The sequence below is a fragment of the Thamnophis sirtalis genome, unplaced genomic scaffold (genome assembly GCF_051295495.1).
Source record: "Thamnophis sirtalis isolate CommonGarterSnake01/CBP01778 unplaced genomic scaffold, rThaSir2_p1.2 scaffold_3, whole genome shotgun sequence".
NCBI lineage: Eukaryota > Metazoa > Chordata > Lepidosauria > Squamata > Natricidae > Thamnophis > Thamnophis sirtalis.
Window position 1 is genome coordinate 172,096,290 of NW_028261383.1, and position 24,144 is coordinate 172,120,433.

Sequence of the window (24,144 nt, forward strand, 5' to 3'; positions counted from 1 at the left end):
TGGTCACCTTAAAGATATGTACATGAAAGAATAAATTAATGAAAGTGAGATGCCTTGAAGGACCAGGCAGGTACAGACTGACCTTCTGACCATCCATTTCCTCTTGGAGAATGAAAGGGACATGATTATATGAGCACATATGTCCAGCCCATTAAAAAACTGTCTGTGACTGTCCTTCTTTCCTTCCTTCCTTTTTTACCATGCCCTTGAAGTTCTTTAATTCTTAAATGCCAGGCCTTGGGAGGGGGGAAGGAAGACACAAGAAAATGGATGGAGCATACTGGTTCCCAGTGGTAGGCCCAGGAACAGTGCCCAGCATTCAACTTAAAGTCTGTACCTCAGACTGGAGATTGCAGAGTGGAAACATACATTGAAATCTCCCAGCTCCCTCACAAGCTTTTCTCTCAAGAGTGAGACAAGTAAGGTCCCAGCCTATTTAAGCAAGAAAACCCAAATCATGGGTATAAAATAGGTGATACCTGGTGACTTAATAGTAGTGACTGTGAGAAGGATTTCAAAGTCCTAGTTGTCAATCACTTAGTAACAATTTATAATGGCTTGGTAAGATCACACTTGGAATATTGCATCAGTTCTGGTCACCACAATATAAAAAAACATGTTGAGACTTTGGAAAGAGTGCAGAGAAGAGCAACAAAGATGATTAAGGGGCTGGAGGCTAAAACATGAAGGACAGTAGCAGGAACTGGGTCAGGGGTGGGTTTCAACCGGTTCGCGGCGGTCCCTGCAAACCGGATGGTCAGCAAACCCGGAAGTAAGTAACTTCCGGGAACGCTGAAAAGCCCACCCGCCCGCTCGCGCTCCTTACCGGTCTTTGGAGGCTTCTGTGCTTCCGCGCAGGTGCATGGCACATACAGCGCCTGCCCGATTCTCCGCGAGCAGCTGGAGCATCGCGCAGGCGCTAAGACGCATGCATGAACTGCGTGCATGCACGAGAACGCCGCCGGCCCCGTTCCAACCAAACCGGTTGGAACGGGATAAGCAACCCACCACTGAACTGGGTTTAGTAGACTAGAGAAAAGAAGAACTAGGAATGATATGATAGCAATGTTCCAATGTTTGAGGGGCTGCCATAAAGAAGAGAGGATCAACCTATTTTCCAAAGCACCTGAGGGCTGGACAAGAAGCAATGAATGAAAACTAATCAAGGAGAGATTCAATCTAGAACTAAGGAGAAACTTCCTAACAGTTAGAACAACTAATCCGACTTACCTCCAGAGGTTGTGGGTGATCCATCACTGGAGGCTTTTAAGAAGAGACTGGACACAGACACTTGTCTGAAATGGTATAGAGTTTCCTGCTTGAGCAGAGGGTTGGACTAGAAGACCTCCAAGGTCACCTCCAGCTCTGTTATTCTGTAGGCTTAGACCAGTGGTGGGATTCAAATAATTTACCAACCGGTTCTCTGCCCTAATGTCCAGCTGGGTAGGTGTGGCTCGGTGGTCATGTGATCATGTGGGTGTGGCCAACTCAATGTCACTCAGGTCGATGGGCACTTCGCCTTAGTTGTTACAATGGTAATAAGGGTTAACTGGAGAGGCAGTTTCTGTAAGCAGGGCAATAAAGATGAGGCTAGAAACAACACCAGAGTGTTTCCTTCCTGCCTTCCTTGCAGGATTAGCCCTGTAAAGTGGGAAAAACCAAAAGATTTCTTCCAACAACCGGTTCTCCGAACTGCTTAGAAAGTTACCAACCGGTTCTCCCGAATAGGTGCGAACCGGCTGAATCCCACCACTGGCTGAGACCTTTTCTCATGTACCCTTACCTTATAATCCTGAGAAGAAGGGGAAAATAAACCGGATGTTTGAAAAGAACTACTGCAAGCTTTTTAGCTTCATGAAAAAGAAGAAAAGGCCAAAAAATATTATTTTGGAGACACTACTGGACTATATTCCATTGGTGAACAGAGCAATTATGAGCCTTTGGCCATATAAGGAACAGTGCAATGTTTGCAATGTTAGTTTGTACAAGTGGCCCTTATCAGGTAAATCCACTGGATTCTCATGCAGTCAGATCCCCAGGAAAATTGGGAAAGGACTCTTGCTTTTGACTGAAAAGACCAATCACACTGAGCTACATCCAATTGCTCTGGCTTGTTCAAATAGATTTCTCATCCCTTACCATAACCACTCCATGAGATCAAATAGATCTAAATGCATTTGATGATAGCTTTGGGCCCCTGACTCATTAGGATGGAAACCTTCATGTATGTGTGTGTGTGAGGAGAAGCATCCAATTACTATACTCTTCAGGAGTAAAATACTGGGGGCAAATTGAAACAGGGAGTGCTTTCTTGTATTCAATTTCTTTCATGCACATTAATTTAAAATATAAAGCAGGTGTCTTAAGACATCATATTTGACCTATTTATGGAATATAAAAATATATTATATGCACAAACACACACACTAGCACTCTCATACAGTGCACCCCAAAAATTGAAAAATTCTTTTTCTTAAATTATAAAATGGAGATGGTTAATGTGGGAAAAAGTGAAGCATCAAGAACCACCCAAAGGAAATTCGTCAGCTTTTGAATTAGTATTAGACGTCAGTATTTACATATCAAAATGGAAAAGTACGGGTATTTTTAGAGGTAATGCTAAGAAGAAGAAGAAAAGCTATCATCACTTGACATACAAAATGATATGAATAATATGGAGGCTGGAAGTGAAAGGTAGAAAACGGCTGTCCAAGAAAGGTTATTAAAAGAATCAATTAGATTTCAGTGATCAGGAAAAAATGTGATTTCTTGGGTGGGAAACCTAAGGCTGCCAGGACCGGAAGTCCATGCTCTGTGAGCCTTAATGGGGAGGAAACAATGATTTCCTGGAGCTGCGTAACGTAGACGTAGTCGATAAATGTGCTTTCAGAAGTTACTTGCAGCTTTGACCGTAGGAGCTCAGTCTGCCCCTGTTCCTTGTTTTCTCCTTCTATTTGGACTGATCCAGATTTTGGCCTGCCACTCTCAGGGGCAGGAATCCAGACCACAGCCAAGAGGGCAACATGCAGAAATTTATCTTCTTTTTTGCTGTAGGAGCCTGGGCTGTTACTCAAGGTAAGAAAGGAAACCTCCATGTTTCTCCCGCTGGTTTGCTGCCTCTCTGATATTAATCATATCTGTTGATTCTCCCCATCTCACAACAAATCACGCTTACCTCCTGGATTTCTGCACCCCAGGGATGGGGACAGAGGGCGTTGTTGAAGGAACATGGCTTGAATCCCCAGCATTAGTGGCAGCCTGAGGGGTTCAAAAGGCACATTTTTCTTTCCATTCCACAAACTGTCATTCTCTTAGATATCATGGGACAAAGCACGAAAGTGAGACAAGTGTTCGGAAGGAGCCTGATAAAACTTAATTTTAGGGGGAAGTGGGAATGAGATTAATGTCCATACTGGACATTCCTTGGAAGTGGCTTGAGCCTTTTTTTTTATATACAACAGCAAACCATGACCAGATTTGCTGCCATGTCAGGCTAACCCTAGACTATGATTTGAATATGAAGGATAGCAGGTGGAGATCCAGGGCAGCAATTTTTGATAAGTTAATTTGATCAGAGATGCTATAGAGCAGAAAAACCTTATAACAGGCATGTTCGGACTCTTCCTATCTGACTTTTTGATTTGTCAAGCGCTTGTACATATCAGTATTTAGAAGAGCATTAAAAGGTAAAAGCAATTGATATCTGTTTCACCTAGGTGGAGCCGGTCCTTAGAAAAAATAATAAGGAAAAAAGCATGTATTTCTCTTTCACTATCTCCCTTCCCTAAGTGTAGCTCTATAGTTTAACGTGTATGAGAGCAGACTCAAATCTCCCGCCTTCTCTCCCTCTCACCCCCCATAATTTTGATAGATAGATAGATAGATAGATAGATAGATAGATAGATAGATAGATAGATAGATAGATAGATAGATAGATAGACACAGTATATTAATAAATCATTAAAACAACAAAAAGTAGAATGTAAGAAAAAAAAGAGCAATGGCAAGAGAAGAAAAAATATAGTTATGCCTTCTACCTTTCTTTCTATCAAGGAATTGCCATCTTATTCTTTTCTCCATTTTTTTGAATATATTTTTATTATTTTTACATTTAAAACAATGCAGTACCGTGAAGACGAAGTGACCATATATTCACATTATATACAGCTAGTCTCAACCATTAACAATTAGCTTACTTAATACATTTTCTATCCTTCTGTCCAATCACAATATACACAGTTTGTTCCAGTCTTGTCACCTTGTCTTACACCAGTCATAAAATCTGTTCTAGACTTCAAAATATTCGGATTCCCCTTTATTTTTAAGTTCAAGAGTGAGCCTATCTGCTTCTGCACAGGCCAACACTTTTCTGATTATATCTAGCTCTGATGGTGTATTTTCTTTTTTCCAATATTGTGCATAGGTTATGCATGCAGTTACTACATGTATAATTAGATAAAGTGTATCTTTCTTAAACCCTTCCGATATTTTACCTAGGAGAAAAATTTAAACAAGATTTGGTCTCCCACCATTTGTTCTAACCAAGGGGCTGTGTTCAGATTATCATTTTTTTAGCATTTGTAATCCTTCCGTGCTTTTTTTGAAGCTGTCTCCGTTTTGGAAAAAGTAAGAAAGTGACATGTTTTGTGAAAGGATTGACTGGAAATATCAAATTGAAGCAGACTGGGAGAGTCCCTAGGGAGTGGGCGGCATACAAATCTTATTAAAGTTGCAAAGTTGCACATTGTCTTGTAAGAAATATCTATGGAATATTGATCCATTCATTTTCCCGTATTGTTGATTATAATCATCTGTATTCTTATTACCTTTTTTCTTAACATTTGTTTGATCTTCAGAAAGCAAGAGAACAAAAACTAAAACTCCTCCCACTGTAATATGCTCTGTACTTTCGTGTCTGCTTTAAGGCTATCAAAACTCCGACCAAGCCCAACTGGGGAAGAAGTGAAAGCAAAAACACTGGAGACAGCTTCGTGACAAAGTTCAGTTGGCCATATTGACGTTCTGTTTATTTGGGCAAATGTTGGAAATCGAGGGGCAGCTGAACAAACAGTTCCTCAAACTTCTGCTCCAGAACTACCTAGGCCAAAGTAAAAATTTTCTCCACTGAAAGTCTATAGGCCATATAGAACAGAAAGGCTGGGGAAATCCAAGCCATTGGATTAATACTTGGGATCGGATTTCAACTGATTACTTTGCAATGATAATTCTCATTGTTTTGTACATTGGAAGATATTCAGGAGAAGGATGTCATCCGTTTATGCTGAAATAAATAGCAAAATCCCCTGATAAGCTATTTAGAGCACCAGTTTGATGTAATAGTTAGTGCATCTGTCTAAAAAACCAGTTCTTTGGTAACTTTCTAAGCAGTTCAGAGAACCGGTTGTTGGAAGAAATCTCCTTTTGTTTCTTTCCACTTTACAGGGCTAATCCTGTAAGGAAGGCAGGAAGGAAACATTCTGGTGTTGTTTCTAGCCTCATCTGTATTGACCTGCTTACAGAAACTGCCTCTCCGGTTAACCCTTGTGACATTGTAGCAGCTAAGGTGACGCGTCCATCGACCTGAGTGATTTGAGTTGGCCACGCTCATCCAGTCACATGACCTCCGAGCCCACCTACCCAGATGGACATTAGGGCAGAGAACCGGTTGTTAAATTATTTGAATCCCACCACTGGCTGTCTCAGACACTGCCTGAATTCCTAGCCTGATCTCAGATGGGCCACAACTGTGTTGTCTTTCTGTAGAGCTATTAAGATTCACTTGTTTCAACACATTTTTGTGTCTCCGGGGTGTGTTTCTTCTTTCATTGATGTTGATTGCATACATGGGCCAGCGATATTCCTCAGAGCAGGGGTGGGTTCCTGCCAGTTCTAACCTCTTCTATAGAAGAGATTCCACAAATCTACAGTGCTGTTTAGAACCAGCTCCCTCCCCTCCCGCCTGTCCGCACATCATCAAGATGAAGAGCGAGAGGAGGAATTCTGGGATTTGAAGTCCACAAGTCTTAAAGCTGTCAAGTTTGAACTCCCCTGGGGGTTTTTTTCCTAAAGGGTTACGGGTGCGAGGGTCTTGTAACTTGACAGCTTTAAGACTTGCGTGTTTCAAATGCCAGAGTTTCTGAGCCAACATTTTGGTTGCTAAGCAACCACCACATTTTAAAAGTTGGCCACGCCCACCCAGTCACATGGCCGGCAAATCACTCCCACCCAGTCACATGACTGGCAAGCAACTCCCACAAAGCAGGCCACACCTACAGAAGAAGGTCTAAAAAATTTTGAAACCCACCACTGCCTCAGAGCTTCAGTAAGTCAAGCACAGTTGGGTTTTTAATTTTACTGTTTGGGAGTCTGTAAGCAATCCAGAATCAGATGCAATTGGAGTAGTATATAAACAGCAGTCTGAATTCATTTTCCAAATAAGGATGTTAAGTTTGCAAGTTTGTCCCGATTGAAGGTCCGTGTCTGAACTAGACACGCGTTGGGTTTCCTATTATTCAGTATTAATTTCTAACTTTTCCTCTACTCACCTATTTCCATTCATTTTTGGCATCAGCTATCTCTATTTTGATTTCAGGAACTGCAGAGGAAGATTATGTGGAAATTTGGCCCCCAAATCCTGTGGTGGAATTTGGAGGCTCTCTTGACCTGAACTGCAGCAGTACCTGTGAACATATTGGCATTGAGTCTGCCTATACAAAGGTTATCATTGGAAATGGTTCCAATTGGAAAGCCTTTCGTCTCAGCAATGTGAACTTCTGGGCAGCCGGCACTTTGTGCTTTGCTGAATGTACGACTGAACAGAAGAAATCTCCAAAGGCAAACATCATTGTTTATAGTAAGTCACTTGCTGGATGGTGTCAATTATGCTCTAGTGTTACCCAAACTGGAGAATTTTAAGATGGTTGGACTTCAACCTCCAGAATTCTCCAACCAATATGGTCTTTAGTAAGAATTCTAGGATGTGAAGTCCACACATCTCAAACTTACACAGGCTATAGCTATAGCTCTTTGATTTTTGTGTGGGAATAGGATGCTCCCATCCTTTCAGAACCCAGCTCAGATTCAGGAGAAACCAGGGGTGGGTTCCTGCCAGTTCTAACCTCATTTGTATGCTTTCAAATTGCTATGTAGGTAGGAGAAATATAAATAAACAAAGAAAGAAACGCAATATCAATCCTTCCCCTGAGGCAAATTCCTTCCACCCTCCTACAGAAAAACTGGAACTGTGATTATGAGATTGTAGAAATATTTTGGTGAGGAATACCTACATTAATGTCTAGCAAGAAAGCAGGCACGTAGCTAAGGCAAAAGATGGAAATAATTATCTAACTAGGGGAAACAAATAGAAATAGATCTTTCAGATGACAAGAGACAAGATATTTCTTTTGGTAAAGCTAAGGCATGCCATCCACTGCCCGTTATAGGTATATAAAAATCTAAAAATAGCCATATTTTCCAAGCTGGAAAATATGTACTTAGGTATAAAGAATGTTATTGCCATAGAATAAATAACAAAAGAGTCATATTATTACTTGTTCATCACTTCTAGCATATGCTAATCAAACAAAACTGATTTGGAACATTTTATTTCATTTCAGAATCTCCAGCGAGTATTGAACTGTTTCCAGTACCAGATATGGAAGTCGGCAAGCCGTATATTTTGATATGCCGGGTTTTGGGTGTAGCCCCCATCCGGAACCTCACCGTGACCTTGCTGAAAGGAGAAGAGCAACTTCTGATAGAAACCTTTGAGGATCACACTGACCCTGAAGCTGGTGTTGTTGAGGTCAACCATACCATAACAGCTCAGAAAGATGACTACAACAAGACAATCACCTGCCAAACATCCCTGGATCTGAGACCAAGAGGTCCACTCCTGAAAAACACCTCCCAGGGCATATCATTATGGACTTTTGGTGAGATCCCATCCATTGCTCCAGTTCTGATTTAGACCTACTACGCCCTGTGGCTAGACAATGCTAATTCTCCACAGGAGGGGTTGGTCCACCTATTCCACTGTTTGCATAGATGTGATGCCCCCTACAGTTCAATAATGGTATCCTATTTGCTTCACTACCGGTTCGGTAGCGGTAGCAAGCGTGCGCACATTTGCCCAGGTTCGCCTGGTGCGCCAGTTGCGTCCCTACCTGAACCGGGAGGCTCTCACAACAGTCACTCGCACCCTTGTGACCTCCAGAATGGACTAGTGCAATGTGCTCTACATGGGGCAGCCCTTGAAGAGTATTCGGCGACTTCAGCTTGTCCAGAATGCAGCCGCGCGAGTGATTGTGGGTGCACCTCGGTTCACCCACGTAACACCTATCCTCCGCGAGCTGCACTGGCTGCCTATTGGTCTCCGGATACGCTTCAAGGTGCTAGTCGTCACTTATAAAGCCCTTCATGGTATTGGACCTGGGTACTTGAGAGACCGCCTACTGCCAATTACCTCCACTAGACCAATTAGATCCCACAGACTAGGCCTCCTCCGAATTCCATCTGCCCCCCAGTGTCGACTGGTGACTACTCGGAGGAGAGCCTTCTCTGTGGCTGCTCCGATCCTCTGGAACGAACTCCCTGTGGAGATTCGTACCCTCACCACCCTCCAGGCCTTCCGCATAGCCCTTAAGACCTGGCTGTTCCGACAGGCCTGGGGCTAAAGAGCTGTTGCCCCTATCTCGAATGGTATGATTGTTGTGCTTTTTAACCATGTATTGTTCGTGTTGTTTTTAAACTGTCTGTATCCCCCCTTCCCTTGAGTTGTGAGCCGCCCTGAGTCCCCTTAGGGAAAAGGGCGGCATACAAATGAAATAAAACTTAACTAAAATAAAATAAAACTAAACAGAAGGTCCGTGATGATATCAGGGTGGGTGGGCGGAGCCTTGCACCACCGCCACTACCAGTTCGCGCGAACGGGTGCGTACCGGCAGCATACCATCTCTGCTACAGTTGCCCCAACAGCACTCACCCCCTGAGAGGCTAAGGAGAAGGTACTATTGTGGCTGTGATTTCTTTTGCAATAACTGACATGATTTCTCTTTCTTCGTTGGCAGATTTTGCAAAGACTCCCCTGCTCCACGCTGGCCTGTTCTTAGAAGCTGGGACCCCGATGAAAGTGACGTGTGATGCACCTGAGGTTTCCCCAGCCAAAGAGGCCAGGTTTCGTCTGTGGTTTGCAGGGAAACCTCTGACCTTCAACACCACTGTGATGGGGGACTTGGCAAGTGCCCAGGTTGTGATAGCCTCTTCCTCAGTTGGAGAGCATGAGTTATTCTGCATAGTCTCTCTAGGGCCAGTGACCAAAAATGTGACAAAGATGGTGAATGTGTTTGGTGAGTCTCATATCTGTAATTATTAACACAGAGAGAATTAGAAGAGTTGTCTTCCATCTATTATTAGTTATGACTTATTTTGAAAAAGAAAACTTCAGTAAAAAAAAAATCAGATCGTTTAAGTAGCTGAAGCTCTTTGAAACGAATGGAATTGAAGAAATTCTTCCTAGTTGTATTTTCATTGAGACTGAAGAGCAACTACTAACGGGTGAACCATATTCCTACTCAAATTAAGTATACACAGAGCTTGGATCTAATGTAAATCATTGGAGAGAATGAAGCATGGAATAGAATGCCAGGGTTTGGGAAATCTGATTGCAAATGACTGAGAAACCGTTTCCAGTTTTTCTCACATTGCCAGCCAACAGTGTCCCTGCATCAGTGGTGGGTTTCCAAAAAATTTTGGAACCTACTCTGAGGGTGTGGCCTCCTTTGTGGGAGTGGCTTGCCGGCCATGTGACCTGGTGGGAGTGGCTTGCCGACCATGTTCTCTCTCCCTCTCCCTCTCCCTCTCTCTCTCTCTCTCTCTCTCTCTCTCTCCTTCCTTTTGCCTCTCTGTCCCTTTTTTCTTTTTTTCTTTCATCTCTCTCACTCTTTTTCTTTCTTTTTTCTTTCTTTCTTTCTTTCTTCCTTTCTTTTTCTTTCTCTCTCTCTCTGTGTCAGTCTGTCTGTCTGTCTGTGTGTGTGGCAGTGGTGGGTTTCGAAAATTTTTGGTACCTCTTCTGTAGGTGTGGCCTGCTTTCCGGGTCCACTGGTGGAACCTCTTCTAACCGGTTCGGTAGATTTGACAAACCGGTTCTACCGAATAGGTGCGAACTGGTAGGAACCCACTTCTGCCCTGCATGCCACAAAGATGTGGAACCTTTATGGTTTTACAGTTTACATTTACCTAAGTATGCTAATATAGCAGAGCCAATATTTAAAAATCTTTTTCTATGTCAAAAAAAAAACCCCAAACCCTAGCTATCATCTATTCTGGTTTCTGATTTTAAAATTTTAAATCAGTTTGACCTGGCTACCTGAGAGACCGCCTCCTGCCATTTACCTCCCAACGACCAATAAGATCACACAGATTGGGCCTCCTCCGGGTGCCGTCGGCCGGTCAATGTCGGCTGGAGACTCCCCGGGGGAGGGCCTTCTCTGTAGCTGCTCCGGCCCTGTGGAACGATCTCCCCGTAGAGATCCAGACCCTTACCACTCTCCCGGCCTTCCGAAAAGCCACCAAGTCCTGGCTGCTCCAGCAGGCCGGGGGGCTTGTGAAATATCCAGTCCCACGGTAATTGTGAATGTTGCGTATTTTAAAGTGTTGTTTTGTCTATTTATCCCCTTCCCTTGTTTATTGTAAGCCGCCCGGAGCCCTTCGGGAGTGGGCGGCATACAAGACCAATAAACTCTACTCAACTCAACTCAACCTCCAAGTGATCTTTACAACGCATAATTTGTCTTCGTATGGTAGCCTCCGGGCAGTGTGTGATGCCCACTTGCAGAACTCGGAAGCTGCATTCTACTGGTTTTTGGAAACACTAGAACACAACTTCCAAGATCACACACTCCAAAAACACACACTGCTGGAGAGAGGTTCCACTGAGGATGGGGATCCAGCACTTGTCCAAAAGCTCAGAAGATTAAATTTCTTGTCCTGGTGACTGACCCAGAGTAGATTCTGGAACATTATCTTGGGACACATTCATTCATGAAAGAAAAAAGATTCGGAGGGCCTTGATGAAAATTTCTTAGAATTAGGTTAGGTCACCGGAGGTAGTCCATCTAGATGCATAATCACCGCTCTGCTCTGTTCCCTCACAGCTTTACCAAATCTCATGTTGCAGATTGGCAGTTCAGAAGCTGTCGTCAATCAAACAGTGAACATTACGTGCAGGGCTGTCGGCAGTGCTTCCCCTGGTTTTAAGATGCAGATCACAGATGCTGCCAAAACCTTATCAACTGGCAAAGTAGATGAACGTTTCCTGCAGCACGCAGTGATCGCTCAGCAAGAGGATAACGAGAGGGAATTCATCTGCCAAGTAATCCTGATCGTTGATGGGCACACCAAGAAAAGAAATATATCTCAAAATCTCACCGTTTTCTGTGAGTAGGGGGAAAAAACCACATGTTATATTTTATTCTTAGAGATTTAGAACTCTGAAAGGCTTACCAAATGTGCAGCAGCTTTGCAGAACAGAAGAAGATGCATCACACCAGTGGTGGGTTTCCAAAAAGTTTGGAACCTACTCTGTGGGTGTGGCCTCCTTTGTGGGAGTGGCTTGCTGGCCATGTGACCGGGTGGGAGTGGCTTGTCGACCATGTGTTTTCTCTCTCTCTCTCTCTCTCTCTCTCTCTCTCTCTCTCTCTCTCCCCCCTTTTGTCTCTCTGTCCCTTTTTTCTTTTTTTTTCTTTCATCTCTCTCTCACTCTTTTTCTTTCTTTTTTCTTTTTTTATTTATTTAATTCTTCTTTTTTCTCTTTCTCTCTCTCTCTCTCTCTCTGTGTCTCTCTGTGTGTGTGTTTGTGTGTGTGTCAGTGGTGGGTTTCAAAAAATTTTGGAACCTACTCTGTGGGTGTGGCCTCCTGCCAGCCTCTGCTTTGCTGCTGCTTCAGCTGCCATTGAAACGGGGAGGGGGGCATGGTATTTGGGAGGGGAATACTAATTGTGCCGGAGGAAGATTCTGGAGTTTCGGCTGCCTGTCTTACTGCGCATGCGGAGGAGGTTTCCCGCCAAGGCCAACGGCACCGACATTTCATCTTGGTGATGCCTTTCGAAGTTATATCACACCTGACACTTGGGAGAATTATGATTGGACTGTAACTGGGATGCCAAGGCGTGGGGAATGGGTTATTCTATATATCATTTGCTTTCACACCTAAATAATCTGTCTTCGCTTTGCTACGCTTCTAATCATTTATAATTAGTAAAATACACTTGATTTCTATCAATGGAGTCTCGTGGTTTTCTTTCCTAATTATTCAATGGAGGAGTGCTGACACCTCCTTTGTGGGAGTGGCTTGCCGGCCATGTGTTTCTCTCTCTCTCTCTCTTTCCTTTCTTTTGTCTCTGTGTCCCTTTTTTCTTTTTTTCTTTCATCTCTCTCTCACTCTTTTTCTTTCTTTTTTCTTTTTTTATTTATTTATTTCTTCTTTCTTTCTCTTTTTCTCTCTCTCTGCGTCTGTCTGTCTGTCTGTCTGTCTCTCTCTCTCTCTCTCTCTCTCTCTCTCTCTCTCTCTCTCTGTGTGTGTGTCAGTGATGGGTTTCAAAAATTTTTGGAACCTCTTCTGTAGGTGTGGCCTGCTTTCCGGGTCCACTGGTGGAACCTCTTCTAACTGGTTCGGTAGATTTGATGAACCAGTTCTACCAAATAGGTGTGAACTGGTAGGAACCCACCTCTGCATGAGTATTATTACTAGTGAAATTAACCACATTGTCTTCTCCATTCTAGATCGTCCCCAAATAGATGATTCCAAATGTCCCCATGCCCTGACTTGGAAGGAGGGAAGTACAACATCATTTACCTGTTCGGCCCTGGGAAACCCCACACCAACTGTTCAGTGCTGGAAAGATGGGCGACCTTATAACATTGGGGAACCACAGCTAGTCCAGAGAGAGCATGGTGGCATTTATCACTGTAATGCTACCAACCAGTATGGCTTTGATGTTAGAGATGTGACCGTACACGTTGAATGTAAGTTCACCTCTTGCTCTAAAGAACTAGAATAACCATAATTGGGGGGTTGTATTGCTTAACCAGGACTATGTTAAAGTTCATCTGTCACATGCAAGTTAGAAATGTAACCCAAAAAAAGAAAGTGATAGGAATTCTCATCACAGCTGTTGGTATCACTTCCAACTATGACGCAATCCAGAAAGACTGATAACGTTTCTAATGGATAAAAGCAAGCATCTACTATGAATAGTGAAGAGGTTCCCTTATGTGTGGATATGAACTGATTTTCATGCACCCAGATAATACTTACCTTTGATTCACCATTTTCTGGCCTAATGCCAAACAAATATATTAACTTTTGATTCTCATCCCCTGCGTCCATCCCACCAGCTAGTGATTAGGAGAACAGGCAGCTAACATTTAAGGAAGACAGCCATTTGCAGAGAGTGTGTATTTAGATGCAGCAAAACATTCCCGATACCTCTTTTAGAATTCGGAGATATCAACCCGGCTCAGAGTTTTTCACCTAGAACATTTCTTAAAATGTGAGGAATCTCAGCAAGGGACTAACTTTTTGCAAATTAAGTGTGCCTAACAGGAAACGGGGTAGTTTGGTTAAAGTACCAGGAAAAAAATCAAGAGACTGAGTTCTAATCTTGCTTTAAGCTTAAAGTTTTTCAGCCTTTCTCTGCCCTAGCAAGAAGGCAACAGCAAGCCACTTCTGAAAATCTTGCCATGAAATCTTCAGGGATTTCTCTGTTGGCAGGAGTCAAGAGTAACCTGAAGGCATACACGAAAACAATAAACAGCAAGACAGATTGAGACTCAGCAGAACTTTGAAACTAGGGATGGAGAATTCCTCTAACTGGAGAATTCTGGGAGTTGAAGTCCACACATCTTAAAGTTCGGAAAGCTAAACCTACTGATTAACAGTACATGTTCTGTCCCGGGCAATGAGGTCTTGCTTGGGCAGCCAGTTAACTCCATGCGTAGGAATCTCTTTCAGATCAAGTTTTTTATCTGGCATTCTTAATAGCAAAACTTACAGTTCAGTGTTAAGATACTTCTGACTACTTTAATCTGGTCCCATTACGTGGTGTAAAAAGACATTAATTTCTCTAACCCATGCTGTGATGCAAGGCTGCTTTCTGGTAGACAAAGGGCGATTCAGAGAGTGACCAGTAATAAATCACTTTTCCTGGGCAGAGTACCCCGCTGATGTTTATCACATGTTATGGAACTACATTTCCCACAAGGCAGTTCTGCCTACATTTCCCATAAGGTAGTACATTTCCCATGAGGTAGTTTCTTAAAGGAGACAGTTCTTAATTCCTACATTAGCTATATACTGTTGGGACAGCCCAGTACATGTTGCAATTTGTATATAATATATCGGATTTTTGTCTCAGCTATGAGAGCTGGAACACTCCCTTTTCAAAACAGACATGGGGTGTGTTTGTGTGTTGAGGTGGGTGGGAAGTCGTAATATACTTGCAGCTCTCTGAAATGCGCAGTCATCTGGTTTTCTGATCTTTTGTTTTTTTCTTCCACAGTTTACCAGCCCAATATCTTAGCAATCACCATGGGAATACTGGCAATCACTGTGATTTTTCTTTCCTTGGGAGGGTTGGTTTTTTACAACAATAGGAAGAAATGTAGGATATATCATCTCTGGAAACAGCAGCAGCCACAAGCAAGAACTGACACAGAGTTGCTACCCTGCCTGAATCACACAACCAATAACTAAATGAATGCTGTGGTTACAAACTGTAGAGAAACATCAACCATACCAGCAGGAGTATAGCTAAAGCAGGGATCATCATTTGATTTAACATTGAGGAAAAAGGCACAGAAATGTGTTCCTCATCTCACAATGCCTGCTGGAAAGAACTTTCTTTGGATTTTGGATTTGGGACTTTCAGATAGTGACTGGTGTCATGCATTATAAAGTGATGCATTCCTGTGTTTTCTTAAGATCTCCCCGTACCACGATGTCTTCCAGCCTCGCTATTCTGAGCTATGGACTAAATTCAGCTGTTCGGTGGAAAACAGCACCAGGAAACAAGGAAGAAATACCAGCAGCAGCCTAAACATAGCAATAGATAGTCATTTAGTCTTGCGGTGTAAAACATCTGCTTGCCATATTGTTGTTTTGGTAGCAACATGTTATATATATCTATTTCTGGACAGTTACATTTGCAAGCTTCTCATAATGTGAGAAATTAAAAATGGGGTTTTTTATCAAGTGACAAATCCTGCATCAAATGTCAGGAAGCCAGAATTGGGGGGGGGGGTCTGTTTCTTTGTTTTTTAATCCTGGTACATGGACTTCTGATGATTTCATTGAAAGTCATCACATACTATTAATGTTAGATACATTATTAAAGTAGAATAAAATATGAATTAAAATATAAGAATGAAGACATGGCATAAAAGGGACAGTTAAACGCTTGCTTAAAGGAACAGGAAAATGTCATCGGCCTCTCACCACAAGATGTTCTAGCCAACGTCCCTATGTCAAAAGTCTAAACCACAAGGCTCAAATAAAGTTCGTTAATGACACATAGTCCATACCTGTAACAAAAGAAGTAAGACCCCCCCATCTACTTATAAGGCTCCCCCCCCAAAAAAATAACTAATAAGAAATGAGTTAAGTATTTCCGTGTTGCGCTGCTTTTGAGAATGTATAAGAACACATGCTTCGATAATGAAGGTTGTTCAGAACTTGCAATGCTAACCGCAGGGCCGGATTTAGATGAAAAGAGGCCCTAGGCTATTCCACTTATGAGGCCCTTTCACCTCCCATTTTTAAGTTTGTAAATTGCATGAGAGACAATAAAATACATCATTACTGTGATATATATCAATATATATCAATATATATAGCTGGCCTCCCGACGGAGGGCGGCTCTGCTCTGCGGCAAAGGCAGCGAGGCCAGCCGCCTCCCCTGCTGCGCTCAGCTGCCTGGCTCGGCCCCCTCGCCCTCACCTCCCTGGCCGCTGGTGGGCTCCACGTCGACGGGGCGGCTACTGGGAGCGGCCGTGCCACTCGCCCGACCGCCGGTGCCGGGAACGTGGGCGGGCTCCCCAACTGCCGCGGCGCTGGAACGATCTTAACCAATACATTTTTATGTTTGTTTATTAGTCATATGCGTAGAATTTCTCCTTATTTTCGGTTCAGTGTTTTAGTGTTCACTGTTTTTAGAATAGTGTAATTTTAATTTTGCTAACAATTTGAATGTAGGCCCCTCTTGATCTTGAGGCCCTAGGCTGAAGCCTAGTTAGCCTATAGGAAAATCCGGCCCTGGCTAGCCCTGGGCTAGCTTTCTGGACCTGGCTGCTAAATAAACTTTCCCTGAATCCTGAGAAGTCTAAAACCTGTCATTTTCTGCAAACATTATAGTGAACAGTATCAGGCTGAACACAGGAAGATTTTCCTCTGACAAGAAGATTATTTAGATTTCGGAAAAATCTGCAGTGAAAAGCCAATGACCTGTAACTTCTTTACAACTCAACAAATCTTCTAATCTTCCGATATACCCAATTGTTTTTACATTTGTCCTTTATTACAGGGAGAATAAAATGAATGATTAAATTATTTATTTATTTCGTTAATTTATTGTGCACCCATGTTATTGTGCATGGCCAGCTCACAATCATAAAAATGATATGTAATGTATATACACATACATATACGTACATACCAGTGGTGGGTTCCAACTAATTTTAGTACCTCTTCTGTAGGTGTGGCCTGCTTTATGGGAGTAACTTGCTGGCCATGTGACCAGGTGGGAGTGGCCAATGTGTAAAATGTGGTGGAACTCACTTAACTCTTGCTTAGCAACCAAAATGTTGGCTCAGGAACTCTGGCATTGAAGTGTGCAAGTCTTAAAGCTGTCAAGTTTCAAGACCCTCGCACCCCTAACCCTTTAGAGAAAAAAACCCCAGGGGTGTTCAAAGTTGACAGCTTTAAGACTTGTGGACTTCAACTCCCAGAATTCCTCCTCTTGCTCTTCATCTTGGCCCTTGTGATGTTATAAGGGACGAGGGTAACCCCAGGTAAAATGCATTGCAGTAGTTCAGGTGAGAGATGACTGGGGCCTGAATGACTGAGCTCATGGACTCCTGATCCAGGAAAGGCCATACATGGCGTAATAATTATATAAATTTCAATTCTCAATTCCCTTTCTTCTCTAGAATAAGTGTGGAACCGTGATATAGCTTCATTCATTTGCATGGCAGTAAGTGTAAGTAAAGAACAGACTCTTTGGGTATATGGCATACTTTAATGCCAGGATGAGTCAAGACATTTATTTATTGTCTCCTTTTTGTAATCAACCTAAAACAGAGTAAAACTAACTTTCTTTCTGATTGCTATCCTATTTCAAAACCTGCCAGCACCATCTACTGTTGAATAGCGGGACTGTACCTGAATTTAAAATGATGGGGGAATTTAAAAACAGTTTAATAGCTACTTGATTGGATTTGGATAAGGCTATCCTACAGGAGCAGGAGCGCAAAAATTCAGATGAACATGGGATGGCAGCAGAGTGATTAGGAAGACAGACACAGCTCAGCAAGACCAAGAAATAAACTTTACGCAGGTTTGGGAAGTCACAGCTATATCTGCAGTTCCAAGGACTGTACAGATGACAATTCAACTTGACCAGAGGAAGAGAGGAAGGCTTAAAAGATAAATGTCCAGTCACCAGAGGTGCTGGCTCCCACGGAAGTCTCACGGAAGGCAGTTGCTTCTCATTTCTCTTGATTGTTTCTCCAGCCAGTTTCAGAAATTCTTGTCCAGATTGCAGCAAAACCTGGCAAAGGGTTCCAGGACTCCTGGTATCCCATGACTCAATTGGTCACTGTTTCTTCCCCTTCCCATCCATGCAGGGAAGGGAAAGTTCACCGACTAGCTCTGGTGAGGTTGAGTTTACCAATAGCTGCCTTTTCGTCTTAGGGATTGTTTCCCTTCTCACTTATTCACTCTCTTTTGTCTTTCTTTCCCAAAAGTTTATACCTGTGGATGCTTTCATCTCTCCTTTGGCATATAGCTTTTTCTTTCTTTCTTTCTTTCTTTCTTTCTTTCTTTCTTTCTTTCTTTCTTTCTTTCTTTCTTTCTTTCTTTCTTTCTTTCTTTCTTTCTTTCTGATGGGGTTCTTCTTTCCCATTTCCTTCATAGGTCCATGGCAGTGGTGGGTTTCAAAAATTGTTGGAACCTACTCTTTGGGTGTGGCCTCCTTTGTGGGAGTGGCTTGCCACCCATGTGACCAGAAGGGAGTGGCTTGCTGCCCATGTGACCAGATGGGAGTGGCTTGCCGCCCATGTGACCGGATATGAAATTATGAATTAGTACTTAGATCGGTCCAAGTAGCTATTCAGAAGTTAGTGGTTACAAGCAATCGTAAAGCAAGATATGGAATTAAAACCAGAAATATTTTGTTGGCTATTTGAAAGGGAGTATAAGATATATTTAATTTAACACATGTTAGCAGCTGCTGGAATTGTGTTTGCACAACAGTGGAAAAAGAGAGATATGTAAATGAATAAATATTACAATGTGCAGGAATAAATAAATTGACAATTAAAATCAAGAAGGCTTTGAATACTTCTTCACGTGGGATTGGTTTTAGCAATTGCCAACTAACGGAAACAGAAATTAGAAATCCAAAAGTATGAAAGAAAACACCAATTATGTAAGGAAAGGTCCCTAAAATGTATAAGGAAATATTACTAGATCATTATTAATGCGTAGATTTGATTTTGATTTTATTGACATTTGTAGGCCGCCCTTTTCCCTGAGGGGACTCAGGGCGGCTCACATAAAATCAGGGAGGGGGAAATGCAAACAGTAACATAGACACATATAATAAAAACAATAAGCAACATACATTCATCATTCGGGAGGGGCACTATCCTTGTCCCCAGGCCTGACGGGCTAGCCAGTTCTTCAAGGCTGTGCGGAAGGCCTGGACGGTGGTGAGGGTACGAATCTCCACGGGGAGTTCGTTCCAAAGGGTCGGGGCTACTACTGAGAAGGCCCTCCTCCTTGTAGTTGCCAGCCGACACTGGCTGGCCGATGGAATACGGAGGAGGCCTAATCTGTGTGATCTAATTGGTCGCAGGGAGGTGATTGATAACTGCGGGACATTACACACCCACAAGTGGTGGGTTTCAAAAAAATTTGGAAGCTCTTCTGTAGGTGTGGCCTGCTTTCTGGGTCCACTGGTGGAACCTCTTCTAACTGTTTCAGGTTCTGAGAATTTTTTTATAGTTTGTTGAGAACCAGGAGACTGGTGAATTCTAGTTCCTCCTTAGGCATGAAAGCCGACTGGGTAACTTGGAGCCAGTTATTCTTTCTCAGCCCAACTCACCTCACAGGATTGTTGTTGTGGAGAAAATAAGAGGAGGAAAGAGTATTTGGCATGTTTGCTGTCTTGAATTACTTATAAAAATAATAAAAGTGGGACAGAAGAACATTGGAAAGAGGATTTTTTGGGGGGTTTGATTTAGTCTTCATCAGCCATCTTAACAGATCAGTGGGGTCAAATTAGCTGTACTGGGAAACCTCCATAAATGTGTTGCCACAATACTGTATTATCATATATAATGTATGTATGTACTTGTTGTGGCCCAGCAGGAGCCGTTGGAGCTGCCACCAGACTCCGACAGCAAGGGGCCCTATGAGTCGGCTCTGGAGGATGTGGAGGACCCTGGACAGGGTTCCGACTCCGAGCAGGGCACAGAGAGGCTGGTTGGCCACCAGGAGGCGCCTGAGCCTTGGACCAGTGGGGAGGAGACAAGGGAGAGTGAGCCGGAAGCCAGTAGTGAGTTGTTCCTGGATGCACGCCATCGAAGAGCTAATAGGCGTCAGGAACAGTTGTGCAGTTACAGGATGCAATTGCACTCAGCTGGTGGTCATTAGGCTCCTCTCCAGACTATAAAAAGGACTGCTTGTGCACACGCCTCTTTTGCAGAAGTCAACGCAGGAATTAATGTTGGAGAACATTATTGTGAGCTTGGCTGGCTGGATTGCTGCCACGGCTTATCTGTGCTGGATTGCTGCCCAAGCTTGTCTCTTCCGGTTTGCTGCCAAGGACCTGTCTGTCTGTTAATTAAATGTCGTAACTTATCTTTGGCTCGGAGTGTGTGTTGGTGTGGGATGAGGGGAGTCAGAACAGTACTATATGTATGTGAATTTTTTTAATACTGTAAAAATGAACAAACAAAAGTTGCAAAGTAAGAAAAAGCATAAAGAAAGAAATAGGGGGGAAATATATAATTATGCCTTCTGGTCTCTTCTTTATTGAGAAATTATCATCTTAAACATCCTGTCTGTGCCTTTTTAGTTCCCAAATCGTCATCATCTTATTGAATTCTAGGCTTTTGTAGCCACTTTGGAGTTTTTGGGTATCTTACAAGAAAACTAATTTCCAGAAATCAATTCACTTTACATTATAATGCCCTTTCTGATTGCCTTTGTAGCACAGCAAGTGGTGGATTTAACTTTCCTTCCACAATTTGAGCCTAGCTGAAACTGTTGGTTATGGGATCCAGACTTCTGCGACTGCAAAGAGGGACTGGACTGAGCACCTTATATACCGCTTCATAGGGCTTTCAGCCCACTCTAAGTGGTTTACAGAGTCAGCATATTGCCCCCAACAACAATCCGGGTCCTCATTTCACCCACCTCGGAAGGATGGAAGGCTGAGTCAACCCTGAGCTGGTGAGATTTGAACAGCCGAACTGCAGAACTACAGTCAGCTGAAGTAGCCTGCAGTGCTGCATTTAACCACTGCGCCACCTCGGCTCTCGACTTGGCCATGCCCACGTGATCACTTGACCACCGAGCCCCACCTACTCAGCTGGTCATTAGGGCAGAGAATTATTTGAATCCCACCACTGATACGTACTCACTGGGGTGATATGCTGACTCTGTAAACCGCTTAGAGAGGGCTGAAAGCCCTATGAAGCGGTATATAAGTCTAACTGCTATTGCTATGATACCAACTGACAGACATAACTCTTGAACGAGCTACAAAGACTTTGGAGGATGTAGTGCACATCCCTTCCTCTCCTCCCCTTGAAAAGACGTTATTGATTTCCATGGAAGAGATAGACCTGCCAGTACTTGAAAGGAAATATTTTTCTGTTCAATGAGACTTACTCCCGCTCTGGAATGAGCTGCCCCCGGAGCCTCGTATAAACCCCGATCTTCGGTCCTTCCGACGCGCCCTAAAATGTTGGCTTTTCCAGCAAGCCGGCCTGGCCTGAATAAAATAAAATAAATGATTGATTGTTGCTAATTTTAATCAATTTTTTAAAAAATGTTATTGTTGATCTTAATTGGGTTTGTTTTTTGGACATTCTATCTAATTTTTTTTTAACTTTTGTAATATGTGGTTTTTTTTAATGTTGTACACCGCCCTGAGTCCTTGGGAGAAGGGTGGCATATAAATCCAACAAACTAACCAAACCAAACCAAACCAAACCAACCAACCAAAAGTGCTGTAGCTACAAAATATATAATGAATAATAAAATAATAAAATATGTGTTATTAAGAGTAGTGAGGCCACGAAATACTGGAAAAGGATTAAAAAATGGCTAAAAGAGGTTACCGGGGCAAGCATGGAATGGAGACCCGAGAACCTTCTACTAAGCATTAAACCAGAAAACATGAGCAGTTCAATATGGCGTTTGAGCCTGCATATAATTGTGGCCGCAAGAATAACTTATGCACAATTTTGGAAATCCACTACCATACCGTCGGAAGAGGCTATAATTAAAAAGATCTATGAATGTGCAGAAATGGACAGAATGACGGGTTGGCTGAGGGACAAAGGAGAAACGGAACATTACCTTAGCTGGAACCTATGGTATATGTGGGCGACAAGGAGAACAGCAGGGACTTAAAACGGGGAAAGTTAAAAGTGAACATGGGTATTGTAATAGATCCCTGAATTTTCCCTAACTTCTGAGCCGCCCTGAGTCCCCTCAGGGAAAAGGGCGGCATACAAATAAATAAACTATAAACTATTTTGTAATGAGAAGATGTGGCTTAGAGACCTAACAATGAGGAAGGGGGAAAAAAAGTTGGGCTGTGAATGACTGTCACCGTGGGGGGGGAGGGGGTTGTATGTTTAAAATTGTATTTGTATTTGTATGTTTTACTCTTTAAAAAAATGTATAACTAATAAAGATTACTTTAAAAAAAAAAGAGTAGTGTTAACGCCCAGTATTTGTTATTAATGCAAAGAGCTTTTCCTTCAGGGTTGCCTTTCTAGGAACTCAAAAGCTGGTGGCCTTATCTTCTCCTAACAGGAAGAGTTTTGCCTGCCTGCCTTTTACTACCACTAGTAAGAGAAACCTCCTGGGCCATTGACTGGAGGAGGCTTGTAGCAACAGCACCAACCACACGGAGACCATTTTGCATTCTTCCGGTGCTCTTTCTCCTTTGAGCCACATCTGTCCCCCAATGCAGGTAAGTGATAAAACTTTCTGAATCTCTTTATCATCTCAACATGGGGAGGACACCAAAACCTTCACTTCACAGGGAATCTGCCAAATGGATCTAAGCTGGCAAATGGGGTGGAGAATAGACTATGGGAGCAAAGTAGAAAGAGGCTTTGAGCGGGCTTCTTTTTCCAGCTTCCTTCACATCAGAAGGCTTTGATGAGGAGAAGATAAAAGTGTCCTGAATTTCTTGTCTCAAAGCAAGGGAGAAAAGGGGGAGATGCGGAAGAAGAAAAAGCAGCTCTAGAGGATGTAAGAAAACCCAAGAGGAAGGAAGGAGAGAAGGAGCGAAGGAGAGAAGAAAGGAGGGAAGGAAGGAGGGAAGGAAGGAGAGAAGAAAGGAGGGAAGGGAGGAGGGAAGGAAGGAGAGAAGGAAGGGGGAAGGAAGGAGGGAAGGAAGGAGAGAAGGAAGAGGGAAGGAGAGAAGAAAGGAGGGAAGGAAGGAGGGAAGGAAGGAGGGAAGGAAGGAGGGAAGGAAGGAAGGAGAGAAGAAAGGAGGGAGGGAATGGGGAAGGAGGGAGGGAAGGAAGGAGGGAAGGAAGGAGAGAAGGAGAGAAGAAAGGAGGGAAGGTAGGAGGGAAGGAAGGAAGAGGAAGTAGGATTGTTGTAAGATAAGATGGGTTTATGGGATGGTAAGAAAGCAATTTCAAGTATATTGGCAACTGTAGGGGAGAAAAATTGTTACAAATACATATTATTAATAACAGTTATGAGATCATATAATTGTGAATGTATATATGAGAAATAAAAAATTTAATTAAAAAAAATCCAAGAGGCACTTGGAGCAGAGGTTGCAAATTGATTTTTTTGGGGGGGAGGAGAACCCCACCTAGCAAATTGTAAAACAATTAAAAACAGCAATTACAAAAGATAAGGAAAGATCCATTTTTTTAACATAATGGCAATAAGAAGCAGGAAAAAAAGAGCAAAAAGCAAAATCAAATCCACATTCGAACATTACAGTAGTGAAGCACGTGAAGAAGAAGAAACCAGAACAACTAAACTAACGCGAATAAAAACCAACAACATATTAAAACTGTTCCAGAGACAAGAGCGAAAGTGCTTTGTTAGTCGTAACACAAAAATTAAGTGTTCATTTTTGATATTTCTAAGTGCTGAACTCTGGTTATACTTTTAAGTTTAGTTTATTTCTGCACATATATATATATATATATATATATATATATATATATATATATATATATATATATATATATATATATATATATATATATATATATATATATATATATATATATATATATATATATATATATATATATATATATATATATATACACACCCAGGTTTCCTTGGATATGGTCTCCTTTCAATGTTTATTGTATGGTTCTATATCTTTCATTTAATTTCATGAGCTGCCAATATATAAATATTGTAAAAAAAGAGCAAAAAGCAAAAACAAATCCACATTCGAACATTACAGTAGTGAAGCACGTGAAGAACAAACCAGATCAACTAAACTGACGAATAAAAAACCAGCAACGGCAACATATTAAAACTGTTCCCCTCTCATGCAGAGATGTTATTAACTTCTTTTTTTAATTTCCTTTGTCTTAATATATTTTAGACTGTGTTTGTTAAAAACCTATACCGTGTACGGGCTC

The 24,144-nt window shown here is 42.4% G+C and overlaps 1 protein-coding gene across 1 annotated transcript in view; it reads left to right on the forward strand.

Moving 5' to 3' along the window:
- Nucleotides 1-3,003: 3,003 nt before the first annotated feature.
- The window catches only part of LOC148048385 (intercellular adhesion molecule 1-like), a 36,434-nt gene continuing 15,293 nt past the window's right edge, over nucleotides 3,004-24,144 (forward strand). The window contains exons 1-7 of the mRNA XM_087708291.1: nucleotides 3,004-3,075; nucleotides 6,593-6,853; nucleotides 7,590-7,934; nucleotides 9,069-9,347; nucleotides 11,154-11,435; nucleotides 12,781-13,023; nucleotides 14,559-14,748. Coding sequence (XP_087564417.1) covers nucleotides 3,024-3,075; nucleotides 6,593-6,853; nucleotides 7,590-7,934; nucleotides 9,069-9,347; nucleotides 11,154-11,435; nucleotides 12,781-13,023; nucleotides 14,559-14,748 — 1,652 coding nt within the window. The 5' untranslated portion in view covers nucleotides 3,004-3,023. The remainder of the gene's footprint in view (nucleotides 3,076-6,592; nucleotides 6,854-7,589; nucleotides 7,935-9,068; nucleotides 9,348-11,153; nucleotides 11,436-12,780; nucleotides 13,024-14,558; nucleotides 14,749-24,144) is intronic.